The sequence below is a fragment of the Botryllus schlosseri genome, chromosome 2 (genome assembly GCF_051294905.1).
Source record: "Botryllus schlosseri isolate E-star chromosome 2, Bs_hap1, whole genome shotgun sequence".
Taxonomy (NCBI): Eukaryota; Metazoa; Chordata; class Ascidiacea; order Stolidobranchia; family Styelidae; genus Botryllus; species Botryllus schlosseri.
In genome coordinates this window covers 21901523-21920176 of record NC_137237.1, presented here as the reverse complement: position 1 = coordinate 21920176, position 18654 = coordinate 21901523, and the positions used below count along the sequence as shown (strand labels likewise).

Below are 18654 nucleotides of genomic sequence, written 5' to 3'. Positions count from 1 at the left end.
TGAATGAGGTTGATATCGTTTTCTATCTAGCTGGCGTATACGGGGTCAATCTTGCCTTCATATGTATACTGTATCATAAAAACCAAATACGTGCGATTGAGGTGTTGGCTACTGCTGTATAACTTGTTAATGGGTTAGCATCGGTAGCAAGTATAGAAACCCGTTTTACGCTCCGTTCAATATCCTTGTATCAATACTCAGACGCCGAATACATTGTCCGGTCTGGCCTAGACCGTTAAGGCGTGAGCTTATATTCCATGGCAAATCCTTGTCGAAATTGTTGGCGAAGCGATGGAAGATATTGATTTTATGGGATTATTTTATCATTTGATTGTATCAGTTGATACATTTGGCGACGTTTAAAACGTCAATATGTACTTCAGCATTGTGGCATTGCTAAGTATCGTGTACAGTAGGGCTCTTCAAAAATGAGTTTTATTCTCAAATCGTACTGGCTACTTGATAAAATTGTTAAGTTACCTAATTTAAGCCTACACACAAAATTTGGTTCAATTCCAGCCAGTAACCAATTTGCTACAGGAGAAGAAAGTTTCGATTTATTATATAAAAATAAATGATAAAATATTTGAAAATTTTCTGTTCACCCCATGAACGTGTTAGGCTGTCTATAGAAATGATGCTCACCAAATTTGGTTCAATTCCAACCAGTGGAAGCGGGGATATTATTGCCGAAAAATTTTGATTTGAATAAAATAGTATTTACGGTGAGCACAGCTATAATAAATAAACAAACAAAGAATCGGTCACCGTAAATACTATTTTATTCAAATCCAAATTTTTCGACGGCAATAACTTCGCTTCCACTGGTTGGAATTGAAACAAATTTGGTGAGAATCGTTTCTATAGACCGCTAACACTTTCATGGGGTGAACAGAAAATTTTCAAATTTTTATTATTTATTTTTATATAATAAATAGAAACTTTCTTCTGTAGCAAAGCGGTTACTGGCTGGAATTGAACCAAATTTTGCGTGTAGGCTTAAATTAGGTGACCTAACAATTTTATCAAGTCGCCAGTACGATTTGAGAAAAAAAAAGTCATTTTTGAAGAGCCCTATATATAGTCTACAGTCCATCAATATAGGCTATCACTTCATTGAAATATAGGGTTAAAATTAGCAATATGACGTCACGTGACGTCATGAGGTTCACGTTCGCGTTCACACAGAACCTTTCAAAAAGGTTCGCGTTCACACGAACCTGAACCTTTCAGAGGTTCACACCATCTCTATCCAATACACACATTTGAAAATCTCCCCGTGTCTGTGCAAGTTTTTCTCAAGAGGAACACATCACAACCTCATATATTTCGTACTGACAAAGCCATTCACAGTTTTAGTCAATTTCAGACTCGCGAGACATTTAAAGTTATTAGGTAATAGGTATACAAATCTGATATAATAATTCCGAGGTCATGCATCTAGAAATCATGCAGGAGACGCAAATATATAAGCCAATGAAGAATCATAAATTAAGCACAGTTATTACCGGTCGTATTCATCCATTGTTGTCTCAATACTTCCCTAATAGTATAACCTTTATCTAGATGAGTGGTTCCCAACCTTTTTGTCTTCATTACCCACTTCAGATTTATTCCAAGTCTTCATTCCCCACCACCCAAAACTATCGTCGAATTTCCTTTCAAATTTTGTCATTACGGAGCAGCAATTGTGTTGTTTGAGTACACAAGGCACACAATCACATCAGTATGCAAGACAATCGCCTATAACTGCAACATATAAAACCTATTGTGAACCGATACATGTAACCCTCAAAATTTAGCGAAAGCGTTATTACACGTCATACTGGTCGTGCTGGATGCGTTTGTGACGCCATCATAGGTTATCAAGAGTTAAAAATACGTTTTTGTGAACAACACGCAATATAGTTTTCGGTGTATGAATTCCAGAGCACTTAGCTGGTAACGGTAATCGCGCACGTGTCTCTGTAAATATGTAGACCATGGGTGTCAAACATACGGCCCGCGGGCCACATCCGACCCGCCAGACGATTTAATCCGGCCCGCGAAAAAATTCTGAGTAGATTAAAAATCCGTATATTATCGAGCACATTTGTAACAAATGTTGAGATTTTTTGCATGAAATACTTTCATTGAATATTCCACCAAGACAGCAGATGCCGAGCATGCTCTGGATGTTCACAGGCCACATAATAACCATCCGACTACCGTGTTGAGGTTCCACTCTCTCTAATTCTAGAAGGCAAAAAGTGCACACTGAGTTCAGAGTTTTATGGTAAAATGGACCAGAATGTAGTTATTCACAGAAGCGAAAACGTCTATATATCATTCAAATATCTCTGATCACACTGCTGTGTCACTTCCCACCAGATAGGTCCCCGGACTTAGAGAAACCGATTTGCGATTTAATAATAATAATCCAAATTACAACGTCCACGTTTACAGTTGAATATATTGTATTTATTGTATTTCTCGCAGAGCATACGCTGGGATACCACCATATTACGACTACAACAAGGGAAACATAAAAATATGCAAACTTATATAATCGTTAGCGCCACTGTCTTATCGGTTTTTAACTGTATTCAACCGGACAATCATCATATTTTTGCTAATTCCATTGTTCGCGAATTAACGTGTTGCGACTTGCTAGAATAAAACCCCTATGAGCCGTGCATTATCCATATATGCCTAATAATAAACTATTCAAGTGAAAAACAAGGGCAGGAGGTAACATTTTGGAATCAATTGACTAGTCCGGCCCGGAGGTGATTTGAAGCCTTGAATTCGGCCCGCGACGCAATTTGAGTTTGACCCCCCTGATGTAGACTATCCTGTATATAATGTTTACCAAATGCGACTATTCCCAACCAGAAACCTAGGGTTGGATTATCCCGATAACGGTTAACCGGTTAACCGGTTAACCGCAGGTATTTTCACTATCTGATATCCGGATTATTTTCTGCCGGTTAACCGGATAAAAAAGAATCGTTGGTAATGCATTTTACACGTTTTAGTAAGCTTCAATAAGTCGTATTCAGTGTTGGCACGGCCGATTAACGAGAAGCGTGTTGCCAATTAGCGAAATGCGTCCGTACACATTGCACAATGTAATGTGACGCGATCTCCTGCTGAGAAGATCGTTAAATTAGGTCATTGATTGCCACGCGCTCGGCTATCGTCTCTGGCCTGATTTATCGCGTCTTCAACAAGCCGATAGTTCCACTGGATTGAAGAATCGCATCTGCAATAGGCCATGTGCAGTAGGGCTGTTCAAAAATAACTTTTTTTTCCGGATTCCAGCCATTCAGTGCTTAAATTGTCAGGTTGCCACAACAAAGGCTGCACACCAAATTTGGTTCAATTCTAACAAGTATAGGGCTCCGCGGATCCAATTAAAATTTTTAATTTATACAGGAAAATTGAAAAAAAAAAATTTTCAAATTTTTCTGTCAACCCCATGAAATTGTTGATCTGTCTTCAGAGACGATGCAAAAAAAAAATTGACTCAATTCGGACTAGTAGAAGTGGAGTTATTGGAGTTTTTCGTTGATAATTCTCCAATTATCCTTAATTTGGGGATAATCCGAGAATTATCAACGAAAAACTCGAATAACTCCGTTTCTACTAGTCCGAATTGAGTCAAATTTTTTTTGCATCGTCTCTGAAGACAGCTCAACAATTTCATGGGGTTGACAGCAAAATTTGAAAAATTTTTTTTTTCAATTTTCCTGTATAAATTAAAAATTTTAATTGGATCCGCGGAGCCCTATACTTGTTAGAATTGAACCAAATTTGGTGTGCAGCCTTTGTTATGGCAACCTGACAATTTAATCAGTGAATGGCTGGAATCAGGAAAAAAAAGTTATTTTTGAACAGCCCTAATGTGCAGTGTACACACTATTCCATCGCTGGCCTGCACAATCGCATCTTCATTGGCTTGGTGCTCACGACATTATCGTTGACCTGCACAATCGCATCTGCAATAGGCCTACGAACGATATAATCGCTGGCCTAACCATCTCGGACCCAGCACGCATTGGCTCCTATCTCTCGATGGCTTGTTGACGATATGCCGTTAAGTGTATTCTAATTAGTGATTCTGAGAGTGACACCGCGAAACTGAATGACATCGAATGTTCGCAAAAATGTGCGTGCGTGCAAGCGTAATTGATTTCCGCTGATGATTAATTCGAAAAAAAAAAATCGAAACCCCCTGATTTTATTTCAGTCCCCCTACATTTTCGGCTGGCTGCGTGCCTGATCACGTGAATTAGAGCGAGGTATGATGTCGGCATCAATTCCAGTATCAGCTAGTCGTCCTTCTAGTACTCTAAACCTAAACACAAGGATGGTCAAAAGGATGCAAAGCCGTTGAAGTTTCCGGCGTACGATCTGCCAACCTTTTGACTCTCTACGAAGCGCTGCTTTCTATTCAGCCCACTTATGTGGAAGCTGAAAAAGCATTCAATGAACGTGGACTCTTTGTTACAAAATTCCGGTCCCGGCTACAGGATCCCACAATTGATGCATCTGTGCTTTATAAAGAGGGCATTGCAGAAGCAGTGAACATTAAATTTGCGTGGTTTTTCTCGTATTCGCTCATACTGCGCGCGTAGGTAGGTACTCTACAATAACACTGTGTAATGATTTTGCGATCCGTTTTACATGCAGACCTAATGAAATCGATTGTCTCACTTAGCAGTTATTATCCGGTTAACCGGTTAGATAAATTCCAAAATATCCGGATATATCCGTTATCCGGATAGTGAAAATTATTGATATCCGAACTAACCCTGAGAAACCATTGAATTCCCCACCAGCGGGGAATTCCCCACCGGTTGGGAGCCACTGATCTAGATTCTAGAGCAGTGGTTCCCAGCCTTTTTCCACCCACGTACCATTTTGAGGTTTTATGCAGTGCTCGCGTACCACCTATATAAGTTACGCGCGTTTCTATCATTTATGACGTCATACTCACGTATTTGACCTATGCGAGGTGTATTAACACATTCTATTAAACCAGGCCAGGGATGTCAAACATACGGCCCGTTGGCCGGATCCGGCCCGCCAGACGATTTTATCCGGTCCGCATAGCAATTCTGAGTACATTGAAAAAAGATTATATTATCCATCACATCCACAGTAATAAACCAAATTACAACGTCCGCGTTGGCAGTGAAATATCTTGTATTCATCACAACGCATACGCAGGGATAACGCCAGATTATGACTAAAGCAGGGGTGGCCAACCTTTTTGCCATTCACGGCCGCATTTCGACTACTCGTGTAGCCTACGGCCGCATTCCAGGGCATAGTCGTGATGAACGAGCTGGACGCCAAATACCCAGGTTCAAGTGTCTATGTTCATTTCCGGTGAACTCCGGACTGATCTATTTAATGATAGGCTTACTATGCTCATCCGAATCGCGAGTGGTCACTGGTAATGTTAAGGAAGGAAGTGCCAATGAATTTCGTCATTGATATTAGTAGTTTTACATATTACCATCAAACATTGATATTTCTCATCCCGTGTGATCAGATTCACTGGTATAGAGTTGATGTGGGGGTGTTTTCAAAAATTTAAAGCAAGTTATAAATTATGCTGCATCTTCGTGTGGGCCAATTGGAATTAGTCACTTTGTAGCATGCTGTTATTTCTTGACCTCCCATCAGGACTGTTAGTATAGTGAGGAGCACACGATTCCGAGCTGATATACCCATGTGAGGCGCAGCATTTTCTACTGATGTTCGCATCTGCATTGTGGGGCTCTAATTGCAAAGGGTGCTACTATATTAAAATCGAAAAATGAAGTCGCATTGAATCGCGCGCAGCGCGAAGAAAAATTCAAGATTAATTTAAATCTTTCCAGAAATCGGGAGTCAATTCTTAATTCGAATTGCATGTCGACGGCCGCCAACACATACTAATTAAATTGCGTGTCTACGGCCGCATAAATTCCCTCTTACGGCCGCAGGTTGGCCTCCCCTGGACTAAAGCAAAGGGAACACTGAAATATGTTTACTTTTTATCGCCGGTAATGCCATTGTTTCAGCGGCTCTTAATTGTATTCAACCGGACAAACATCGTTTTTTCGCCAATTTCATTGCTCGCAAATAATGGTGTTGCGACTCGCTAGAATGAAACCCCTACGATCCGTGTATTATCTATATATGCTTGATAATAAAGTATTCCAGCGAGAAGCATTGGCACGAGGCAACATTTTGGATCCGTTGACTGGTCCGGCCCGCGAGCGATTTGATGATTTCGATCCGGCCCGCGATGCAATTTGAGTTTGACACCCCTGATCTAGGTATTATTAGCCAGGGTTGATGGGATGTATGGAATTGTTTTTTCCCCACCAGTCAAAAGATGAACAACATAATGAAATAACAACACACAACCAAAGTCAATTTATTTAATGCGATGGCTGCATTTGTTTATTTCCCACTAGTTTGTCGATACGTGGCATACGTCTCCTTACAGCGCATCGAAAATCATGCATGGGCGCAACAAGTCGGTTTCGTTTCTTCGACTTGATGGTCATCAGGGATGAAAATCCTTGCTCGCATTCCCACGTATAAAGGAAAATCAGCAGCTGGGGAATAGCGTGAGACGACGGCTTCAAAAAACTCAAAATCAACCTCACCTGAACTAATAACTCTCTTCGGTCGAAAAAAACAGAATCTACTCGCGTACCACCTGGGAGACCTTCACGTACCACTAGTGGTACGCGTACCACAGGTTGGGAACCACTGTTCTAGAGTTTAGAACAGAGATTCCAAACCGCGGCAATTAGAGCCGAATACGGTTCCAAGCTAGCCTTCTTGTGGCTCTCATTAACCTCTGAATATCCCGCAAAACATATTAGACATTTGCTGTTTCTTTCTATCAGTGGTCGGAAACCTATGGCTCGAGAACTATATATGGCTCTTTTGGGTATAAGATCTGGCTGATTGACAAATTTGTGATTTTTTACTCAATTTATCAATATTGCAGCAACTTGTTAGTAAATTTTCATGACGGCATCATTTTCTCGTGGTAGCATAAACATTCTTTGAGAGGTCAGGACAGTGGGGTATCCAAAGACCCAAATTTATAACACCACGCGCGAATTCGACCTACCTGCCATCGCACGCCTCGAAATATTGGATTGCACGATACCGTGATTGATCAAAGAGAATAGCAGACATAGCCACGGCTGAAGGACAATGCAGTTTTCAAATACACGTTGTCTTCCTGATCTACGTCGAGAAATAAACTGCCTGTGGGAAGTGCCATTCACAATTAGAAATTCAAATTCAAATTCAAAACACCGCTATAGCTATCCATGTTCTTGTCTGGTAAGTAGCGAATAAGTCACGAATTTTCAATTGCGGCGTAACAGTTGATGGACAATTTGGACATGTATGGCTCGTTGGGAGTTACAATTGAAAATATTGGGCCAATATGGCTCTTTGGTGGAAAAAGGATCCCGACCCTGTTTTAATGAACACTGAACAGTTATCGCCACTTTCTGGATATGAATACTGAAATAACGGGTATTAGTTATTTCTACGCCATCCAACGCCCGCTTCTGAAAACCTGGAAAGCATTACTGTAGACTGGCGTCAAACTTGTATCCGGCCCATTAGGATTGTCCACGTGAAGAGCACATGCCTATACAGTTATATTAACATCAAAAACGGCCGGTAGTCAAGTTGGATATAAATCGCAATTAGTACCCAGCGTATATATTGCCTCGCCAACTTCTTTGATATCAGCTGTATCTCAACGAAGTAAGTAAGAAAGAATGGAATATTGCGGACTGGTTGAGTCTGCAAACACGAGTGCGATTGTGAGGAACGGATGTGGACTCAGCAATGCGGAAAATGTGAATCGTAGCGATTTGCATTGTGATGAAATAAATAAACTTCAACTTCAACTGTTGTGTTCACTCAGTAGTAGAGAAAGCAAAAATATATTCCATTTTCTCGGAATGAAAGTTCATCATGAACTACATAACTTCGTAATATATGTTACTTCGGAAAATACTCTCGGGCCATTCAGAACGTTGCCTTGAGCCACTGGCTGGACATCTCTCGCCTAGTAGGTACGGTGATCGGAGCGATCAGGCTGAGGAAAATCAAAATGAATTTGGAATAAAACGATTAGCGATTTACGGATCTCTCGCTGAGATGCAGGTTAATTTACCAGCTTCAATCTTCATTGGTGAAGTTCATTGTTTAGGCCAGGGGTGTCAAACTCCATTTGGGTCGCATGCAGGATCCAAACCTTTTGATTGCTTGGGGGCCGCACCATTCAACATATGCCAAAATGTCACCATGACCGTGTTTTTCAAAGATATGTTTCATTTAAAGCCTATACATAATACTACGGATCACGAATACTCTAATCTAGCAACACCTCTATTCATAAACAATAGAATTGACAAAAATCAATGATTGGTTGATTGCAAGTATAAACCCCTAAAACGAAGACTGTGATATGTCGGGTGACAACGATAGGTTGGCATATTTCTACGCATTTTTCTCCTCAACTGATATATACGTACTTTGAAAGTGCGCATTTGATGGATTGTTATATTCCTTATTCACAATAAAACTGGTAAATACACACTAATCCGATGAGCAGCCAGCCCCCAAGGAAAATGGCGAGATTGAAGTAAACCTTTTAAATTTCAGTAATACAGCCAAATTGTTATTCCTACGCTATAGGCTACATGAAGAGGTCAGATTATAGAATTGCAGTAGATGAAGAATAGACAAGGGTTGCAGAGTTGAAGATGATTGAAAATGAATAATTGAAATCACAGAAATTATCCTATGATTTTCGAGTATACGTGTAGTTTGGTCCAGTGGTGCAATCAACCCTGCCCAATAACGTGATCTTTTGGATCATGTCGAATCGAACGTTTCCCGGGATCTTTTGAATATCAAGCTCAATGAATAAGCATATTCTTTTATTTTTCAGTTTGATTATCGTATCCGGACGGTTGCTCCTGATTTCGCGATCAGTTATGACTATGGTAGATCCCACAGAATTTTTATTTGGTCGTTTACTCTCACTGGAGCTAGACATACCAATATTTTGTCGAAGTGGTGATGGTAAAATGTTTGCATGATTCAAGATGAATATGGTGACCGATCCTGTTTTGTCTCCATGTGTATTCGGTGGCTGCAAGTGCGCCACAGCCAGACACGAGATGCATTTGCCGTCAGGATTTTTGTTCAGAATTCTTTTGCGATAGTACTTTGTAGGGAGCGGTTGGCCTTGTGCAGCGAAAAAGAATCCTCCACTTGCCAGTTTCAGGCCAGAGCTGGATTGCCATATGTCCATGAAGGCTCGTCTACACGGGGCTGCGACTTTAATTTCTTGTGCTGTCCATGAAGAGGTATCGACCGCCATATCATTATCATTATTAAAAGTTTAGAGTGACGCTTATCGCCCGTTAAGGTCTTTGCGCCACGGACAACGACGCAGCAAATTCAGCAAAAATTACATTCAAATGAAATCACTGGTAAACACAATTTTTGTTGACTTTGGTCAGACAATTGATTTCGACTAACTTCTGGGTGCCGAATTCAAAAATGACGTCCGTTTTTCTCTATCACGTCAAGTTTGCGGGAAAGGCACCCACTACATTGTCTCATACCCCACATAGAAGTAGTACTTATAATATTTTGTATTTATTTTACAAAACGTTTCAAAAACCATAAGCAGTCGAAAGTAAATCAATAGACTCCAAATAAACATTTGATCTGCTTTATTTGGTTGACTCAAACTGATATTGCTTCTGCTGGACTAATAAAGTGCGAGTTTCAGGGTCCAAATTTACGCTAATAACTCATAATGCTGTGGTTTTTCTCGTTTGATACTCGAACAATAGTCAGCTAACATATGTAAGCTCCAATCTTCTCTGGTATCTTACCCACATCATCTTCATCCTTGCCCATCGCTGACCATGCCAAGGTTTTCCGGGAAATTATTTAGATATTTTAGCTTTTTTGAATGTCTGCTGTCGACATAAACTTATGGCAGTGCAGTGGGACATGTGTGTCAGGGTTACATGTGCATGTGCATCCTTATTGTTTGATTACTAAGAATACACAATATATCAAAGCTGACACATATGGTCCAATCGTGCTTGTGATATTTCAACAATTAAATGTTCCTGTATTATTCTCAATGTTTCAGTATTATTCACGAAGACTAATTGAGTGTGCAATTGTTACTTTACCTAAGACGTTGCCATTTTGGAGAATGTCACAATTAAAGATCTTTTTTGAGCCACCAATAGACAGTTGCCATTCACTTGAGTGGTAAATCGGGATTCCTAACTCCGCCAGCAACCCATGGTAACAGTATCATGGCAATGCCAGTATCGCGGCAATACACAAAGCTGAGAGATATCTTCTCTCTTTTGCCAAGTAATCTTTTCTCAATTCTCAAGGATGCTAAAAGTTCCGAATATTTCTCTTTCGAGTCCGAAAGCCTATGGTAGATCATATAACTTGTGTTGATAGACTTCTCTATGTTCTGAATCATCTTCGATTTCAAAATCTTCATCATTAGGCCTGCTATACCTAAGATCTTCATCTTGATCCAAATTATCGAGCGTATAGGAGTTTCAAGGTACACTGCGGATAAACTGAACGGGGCATTGGACCTATAGTTGATGGTAAATGTAATGTTTATTTTACTTGCCATATCCTGCAGTTTGCATGAAATATGTGTCTGAAACAGTGTTGGGATGACTCGAGTTACGTTATCCGTATGACTTGACTTGACTCGAGTCACTTTTCCAAAATGACTTGACTTGACTTGACTCGACGTATCAGAAATGTGGATTGACTCGTGACTCGGAACAAAATTCACGAGTCAATTTCAAGTCATCAAGTAATCGGTGTCGATAAAAATCACTGTATCTTACATATTATGTTCGGATTGTTCGCGAAACGCTGGTTTAACCTGTGAGAGTGACCAATCATTCAATGATCGTGCGTTATACTGAGCCTCCATTGTTCTCTCACAAACATTTGACTGCAAACGAAGTGATCGAAGCTTACAGCTTACGTTGTAGTAAACTAGTATAGTAAAGTTGTTTAATAGCAAAATATCTATTTCTGTTCTTTGTTCTTACGTGAACCAAACCTCTTGTTTTATTAAAATTGAATTCGAATGTAGTTTATATAGTCCTCAATCATTGGCGAATTGTATCATATCAATTTGTAAATGGGTAATGTTTTGCATCTTATCAATTCGTTTCTCCATTTTCTATTTCGGCTGGTAACTATAAACTGAGGCTATGCAATTAGGAGTCGTACGTATATGTGAGAGATACAGCGCCTTCTTGCGTCTATATATTTAACTCTATATTCGTTCATCGGTTCAAAATCAATGACCACTCAATCCGTATTTCAGACAGCTAGCAAAATGCAATGACGTAATCATGCCTCATACTTCGAAAAGTAAACTTGACTTGAATTGTGACTTGACTCATGACTTGACTTGACTTGACTTGACTTGACTCGACTTGACTCGAGTCACCTCCAAATATCGATTGACTTGACTTGACTTGACTCGAGTCAAAATGTGCAATGACTCGAAATGACTCGTGACTCGAAGGTAGTGACTGGATCCCAACACTGGTCTGAAATATCCTCGGACGATTGCATCCTCTAACCCAAAATAGGTGAAGGCATTGGCTTAGATCGATACCAGTACCCTTTTTCCTAATAATTCAATTGAACCCTTGGCTATATAACATATTATATGATAAAAGTGTGGATTTCTATATGGTATGGAAAAGTGATATGGCTAAATTCGTAAAAATTTGCATATTTTGGGCATATGTCGTAAAGCAAAAACTTGACGTGATAGAAGAAAACCAGGGGCAATTTTGGAATCAGCACGCCAAACTTAGCCCAAATCAAGTGCAAAATCAAAGTCAAGAAATTTTTCGTTCAGAATTGTTGCCCAGTGTATTAGATGGATAGAATAGACCAAATGGCTGAAGTTCTTGGAGCACTATATATGAAACTTGCATGCAACGGTTTTCGCGTCTGTGAATAACTAACTACCTTTAGGTCCACTTTGCCTGAAAGCTTGGTCAGAAATCACTTCTCTTCTCGGATGTTGGTGACAATGTTATAGACTTGCAAATAATGATGACTGGAGTGAAAACGCAACATTGTCGTTATAATGTGCCATAACGCCTATAATGTGCAGAGGTTTTCAGTAACGAAGTACTTCTACTTTTTGGAAGTACTCAAGTAGTTTTTCTCTACTTCTGGTTCTTACTCAAGTAGATCTGATTTTCTCTACTTCTACTTCTACTTCGTAATATTTTGTGATCTACTTACTTACCTTTCGCTACTTTCAGTTTGTCAAGTAGAAGTAGTTTAATCGCCCAATAACTGAGATAGCCCGAGGAATTTGGATGCTGTTTTCACGGAGAACCAACATTTAATATTCATAAAAGTCAAGTAAAGCAGAGAACCTTTGTTGCGCTTCTCGCACAGTAGTTTTGGAGTGACAAATACGTTTTCACGAAAGTATCAGTGAATATAATTTAGGTACCGGATTGCGTGGTTCCCCTCACACCACATTGTCGCCCATATCAACTAATTATTCACAGTAAATATGGCCCACCATAACGTATTAAACTACCGTTTTGCAATCTAGCAATTACCTATCATAACATAATCTAGCAGCCCATGACGTGTCCTACTAATCTGGAGTATCCGGCTTTTTTTAACGTTGCACCTGTTTTAGCAGACCACCTTTGAAGCTTAATGGACCAAAGACATGAAATATATTTCCGCTTTTTAGAAGTGGTATTTGCATTTCTCTTTCAATTCCCAGTATCATACTTTGAGTTCTAATTAGTTTCAGTTCTTTTGTCTGGAGAACATACATGTTGAAGTATAAAAGCAAGTGTAGTAATGCTTTTAATTTCCGGAAATAAAGCTACACATGGCATTTTTACGATCCACCATATTTTTCATTAACGTTTACTAATCGCGCAAAATGTTTACACCGTATCCAATACAACTGCTCTGTATTGCTCTTCGACTAAACTACGGGCCTTAGATTATGGGGAGGGCTCCATACCATGACATTTTCTAAAACGGGTTGTTCGAGTAAACAGAGGATTAGTATCGCATTTCCATATCAATACTATCATTTTCATCTCATGATGCGAACGAATGCTTATGCTGTCGAAAATTGGATACCACCTGGTATGCATCAATATGGATCAAGCTCTGCACCTTTCGCATAGCTCAATTTGCAGTTTTTGACAGTCCGTGCGAACGAATTACGGTCGTTTTCAGAACTACTTACTTACTTGAGTAGTTTTAGGTTGCTTATGAAAGAAGTACTTCTACTCGTACTTGAGAAGATTTTTTCGTCGCTACTTCTACTTCTACTTGAGTAGCTTTCTTGACTACTTTGACCACCTCTGATAATGTGTCATGTGAATATGAATTGAGAATCTATTCCTTTCGTATAAAATATTTCAACTTTTGATAGGAATGTGCTGGATAATGTAAGCATTTATTTAATTACTCGGCATTGCTTCGCGCGACGGATGTAACTGTCCGACGGGCAGTAAGTTTGACGTCCATGGTTTACTTACGCTATAATCATGATGTGCACCTTTCATTGGCCGCAACATCATACTCGAAGTATATGCTCGAAATATATTCCGACTATATTCTGTCTCATTGTATTGGAAATCTTTTGCTGGTGGTGGCAGGGCGCAGTTTGTTCCATTACCGATAAAGCATTCAACTACCTGTTAGTTAGAAAATATTAACTGAGTAACTCCGTATCACACTCACACTCTGGGACATCTGGCGCGAGGGAGTGCAGCAGTGACTTTTACATATATGACATATGGCGATGTGACGAATCGAGGTTTCAAAGTTTCCACATTGGGAACAATCATCGACACTATATATAATGATACAAGTCTTAATGGCGAGAAGCGTATAATTTCAGTACTGAAAAAAAAATCGTATCTCATTACTAGACTCGAATCATTATTATTAATACTGGATTCAGATTCGAGTACTCAAATTACTGTGCCCAGCCCTAATCTCTAGTAGGGAAATACCAATTGTTTGCAGGTTCGAGTCTGACCGACGTCGACTCCAGAATATCTTCCTATAAGTATTGGAGGTATATCGAGGCTCCTCATCGCCATCTGACCCGCATATGCGGAGTAATAGAAAACGCCGAGAACGAGAGTGGACCGTGCTATAAAATGGTAGCTCAGGAATGATATTATAAGATTTATCGGCCTCGTTAGGCCTGATGTAAAGCACCATGAACACTTAAAATACCAGTCATCACCCTATAACCATTTACACTTGTGATTTCACAAAAAGGGAAAATAAATCATGATGCTTAACAACACAATGACCAAAAACATTCAAGTTACAGGAATTTTATCAAATTTACCATACTGCTAGAAAGCCGCTATGTAGTGAGCATAAATTCAGATCATCACTTCGATTTTCAAATATTTCGTTTTGGAAACAATTTATAACATATCATGCATTTCAAAGGGTGATACTGGCGTCAAGGGCGAGAAGGGTGAGGAAGCTGAACAGCTTGATATATCGCAAATTCTATCAGCCATAGGTAAGTCTGGCTTTCCCTTGTTCATTTCCATTATGTGCCACTATCTATGATTTATTTCATGCAGTGCTCTGGATGATCCCTATTGCTGCAGATAATTATCGAAGGCACAGCAATTAATTTCAGAGATACTTTATTGTTTACCTCACCTCTAGGCGTTCAGATAAGAATCGCATGTGCATGTGCATTGCCTTGTTCCAACAAATGTTCATTGGCTGGACTGACTATTCACTACTAGGCAGTAGGCACTTGGTGACAATAACAATACTCAATAAAATGAGCGTCTAAATGCTTGGGCTCACACAGTCACGGCTACCAGACTGCCGGACGCCATTTAGAGCTTCCATCGTTGACGTGCTTGGCAAGGTGCATATTATCGACAATAGAAATCAGGAATATATCCTCTTTCACGAGTCTCCTTGGCATATGCGGGCATGTGGGTGAGATGAGGGCAAGGTTAATTCTCATGAAATTATCACTGTTGATTTAAGGCAGCGGTTTTTAAACTCTTTTGATCACAGACCTCTTTAACTTTTGTGGGCGGTTGCGCGTACTCCCAAAATCTGAGAAGCCCATGACTGGAAGGTCATAACATCAAGCTGCACTCTAGTTAGGCTATTCCATGCCCATTATAAAATAATAATAAAAAAGTGACTAAACAAAGTAGTCACAGTCCCACTCACAACGTCATTACCAAAGGATAATCTGTTTTTGAGGTTATCTGATGACGTATTATTATTTCACGCAACTCCTAACACCAGTGAGAGGAACCCAGTTTAAGAATCCAAATCAAGTTTTACTAAAGTCGTTAATCTAAATCTGATCAATTTTTTAAATATTCTACAACAACAACGACTGAGTTACCAATTTTATCTTAAAACCTCTGACCAGCAGACCTGACATACCAATACATTTTATGACAGCATCCTGCTCTTACTGTAAAACCTAAGCATTTTCAACGATAAACAAACAATTGTTCAATGTTCATATAAGGTGAATGCGAATCGTGCGCTCTGGCATGTGTGTACTCAAACTCATACAGCCTTGTTTTGGAACACTTAAACACAGGGTGTCTCCTTATCCAAAGAACCAAACTGCCGAACGTGCTAACTTGAACGTGCTGATTATACTTTTAGAAGTAGCATACATCCAGAGGGGGTCAAAGTAGTAAGTGATGCTACTCCAGTAGAAATAGAAGTAGGGACGTAGATTTCTATTCAATTACTAGTAGAAATAGCAATTTTCACGACAACTCGAAACTACTTCGATCGGAAGTAGAAAATTAAATTAAAGCTCTGCAATGTCCTCAAATAAGCATTTCCAAAAAGCAGTTTGGCCGAGGGTTCGCGTACATTTATCAGGTAATCGGAGGTCACTTTGAAATTTCAAGGTGTAGATGGCGCGACGTACTGAAAAGGACAAATCCTACAACCAATCCTCGAAAACATACTCGCATACCGTGATACAGTACCTGTTTCACGCGGTTCCTATGAAAATTTCACTTTTTAGAGTGATGCAAGCTTATCACAAAATATTTAAAGAGCTTCCCAAAATAAAACTTGTAAAAAGTAAGTAGCTTTGTTTGACAAGAGTTCTAGTAGATGTAGGGTTATAATGACTCGAGTAGCGATTTTTTGGTGACTAGACTTGACTCGAGTCATTTTTTCAAATGCGTAAAATGTCCCGAATTGAGTCAATTTTTGTATTGACTCGACTTGTAGTCGAATCATTGTGCATGACTCGAACCAAGTCAGATGACTCGAGACTAGGACGGCCCAGACAGTCATTTCATTGTAGCTTCGAAGAATAAAAGTTACCACATTATTGGTATTTCGTCTATCGGTCCTGATAAGAATGACTTGTGACTCGGAACATTGTGACTTGGTTACAACCCTGAGTAGAAGTTGAAATACTGTAAAACTTGCAACCACTAGAAAAAGGACTGCGAGTAGGCAAAGTAGGCACCTAGTTCAGTATTCCCATAAAGCAGTGGTTCCCAACCTTTTTCGGTGTCAGGGCCAAATTTAGAATTTCAGAGTATGGTCGGGGCCGCACGAATACCAGGGCAATGAAACTGGCCCAAAATAGTCACAAAATATGCAAATAGGCATTGTTCCGGTCAATCGCTCGTCGCCATTGGCCATTGTTATGGTCATTGTGTTGCTGCGCTCCATTTGTTCAGAACAATCGACCTTCGGTGGCTATTTCGGAGTAGTTTTATTACGCTGGCGAGATTTCAATTAGTTTTTGGAATCGGTGCGACACTAGCTTTCGATAATGGCAGGACCTATTAAATTATTCGGACGCTTCGGTCGTGAGCTATAGGACTACCAATTATGGTGCTTCCGGGGCGGTTTAGTTGGCCAGCTTTTATCGCCTAAACGCGCGAAGCGGGAAAATTTTCTGTATTTCATAATTGAATCGGTCAATATGATCGGGAATTGCATATATATTGCCATCAATTTTTATCCTCTCTCTGCTCACGTAATAAGTTTTACGGGTAGAGCCGAGCGAAGTGTGTTTGAAAAGGCAGGGCCCCTCAATAATAATTAAACGTCTTCGGGCGTATACCCGTTGGCAGGAACGAAACAGCACTTCGTCAGCCCCACCCACCCCCCAAAAAATGGGTCTTGGGCTCCCATATGGTGATGAACCTACCCCTATCACCTTGTTCACTTTTGCCACGAAACTAGTTGTACTGTTTAGTGAGCCAGCGCGATGCGCGAAACTTTTCAATAATTCATGATAAAATCGGTCAATATGATCGGGAATTGCATATATATTGCTATCAATTCCTGGTCCTGGCTGCTCACGTAATCAGATTTACCGGTAGAGCTGAGTGAGGTGTATTGGAAACTGTAGGGTAGGACTCTTCAAAAATGACCTTTTTTCTCAAATCGTACTGGCTACTTGATAAAATTGTTAGGTTACCTAATTCAAGCCTACACACAAAATTTGGTTCAATTCCAGCCAGTTACCGCTTTGCGACAGGAGAAGAAAGTTTCTATTTATTATATAAAAATAAACAATAAAAAATTTGAAAATTTTCTGTTCATCCCATGAAAGTGTTAGGCTGTCTGTAGAAACGACGCTCATCAAATTTGGTTCAATTCCAACCGGTGGAAGCGGAGTTATTGCCGTCGAAAAATTTTGTATTGAATAAAATAGTATTTACGGCGACCGATTCTTTGTTTATTTATTATAGTTGTGCTCGCCATAAATACTATTTTATTCAAATCTAAATTTTTCGACGGCAATGACTCCGCTTCCACTGGTTGGAATTGAACCAAATTTGGTAAGGATCGTTTCTATAGACAGCCTAACACTTAACACCTAACACGAGCCCCACTGTAGGGCCCGTTAGTATTAATCCGTAACATGTTATTTCATGACCTCCTTCCTGTCTGCTATATCAAAAAAATGTAGAATCGCCCAAACGTAGGCTTCTAAACTAAAAGACGCACACGATTTCAAATTGCTATTTCTTCACTGGAATATAATTTTCCCTGCGGAATGGTATTTGTCTCGTGAGGTTCATATTGCCAAGACAGTATTTTGCATATATAAGGAAGTTTTCGGTCACCATAGGGCAGTCCTGTTCAGCCAAGGTTTTCCCGCTGCCGATCGTTATGACACACTTCTTGGAGTCGCATACATGGCCGAATACTTAATATGTCTTGGTGCGTTGTGGCGCGGCAATGGCCAACGCCGATATGCCCAATGCCCATTTCTATAAATCTTGCGCATTTTTACTTGGGGATGAGTACCCAAAAGTCAAGATATTTAGCAGCATGAAATCACGCCTAGAGCAAAAAAAAATCGAAAAGATCCATAAATTTTCAAAAAATACTCTATAATTTATGCTAATTCACGAAATAATTTTGGGCCCCGTTCGAGCTCGCCCTCCCCCCCACCCATTGGGGGTTTGGCGTGCGGCAGTTATCATCCTGTCTAGTGTCTATAACTATATCTATATCTATAGATACTGCTCGTTCAACTGGAAA

At 39.9% G+C, this 18654-nt stretch overlaps 1 protein-coding gene and 1 long non-coding RNA gene across 5 annotated transcripts in view; one reads left to right on the top strand and one right to left on the bottom strand.

Annotated features, from left to right (window-relative positions):
- Window positions 1-18654, bottom strand: part of LOC145434144 (uncharacterized) — a 376188-nt gene that overhangs the window by 279768 nt on the left and 77766 nt on the right. The window lies entirely within an intron of this gene.
- Window positions 1-18654, top strand: part of LOC145434137 (contactin-associated protein 1-like) — a 52011-nt gene that overhangs the window by 822 nt on the left and 32535 nt on the right. For all 4 annotated transcript variants that reach the window (XM_080311450.1, XM_080311451.1, XM_080311449.1 and 1 more), the window contains exon 2: window positions 14578-14653. In XM_080311450.1, the coding sequence (XP_080167576.1) occupies window positions 14578-14653 (76 nt within the window). The remainder of the gene's footprint in view (window positions 1-14577; window positions 14654-18654) is intronic.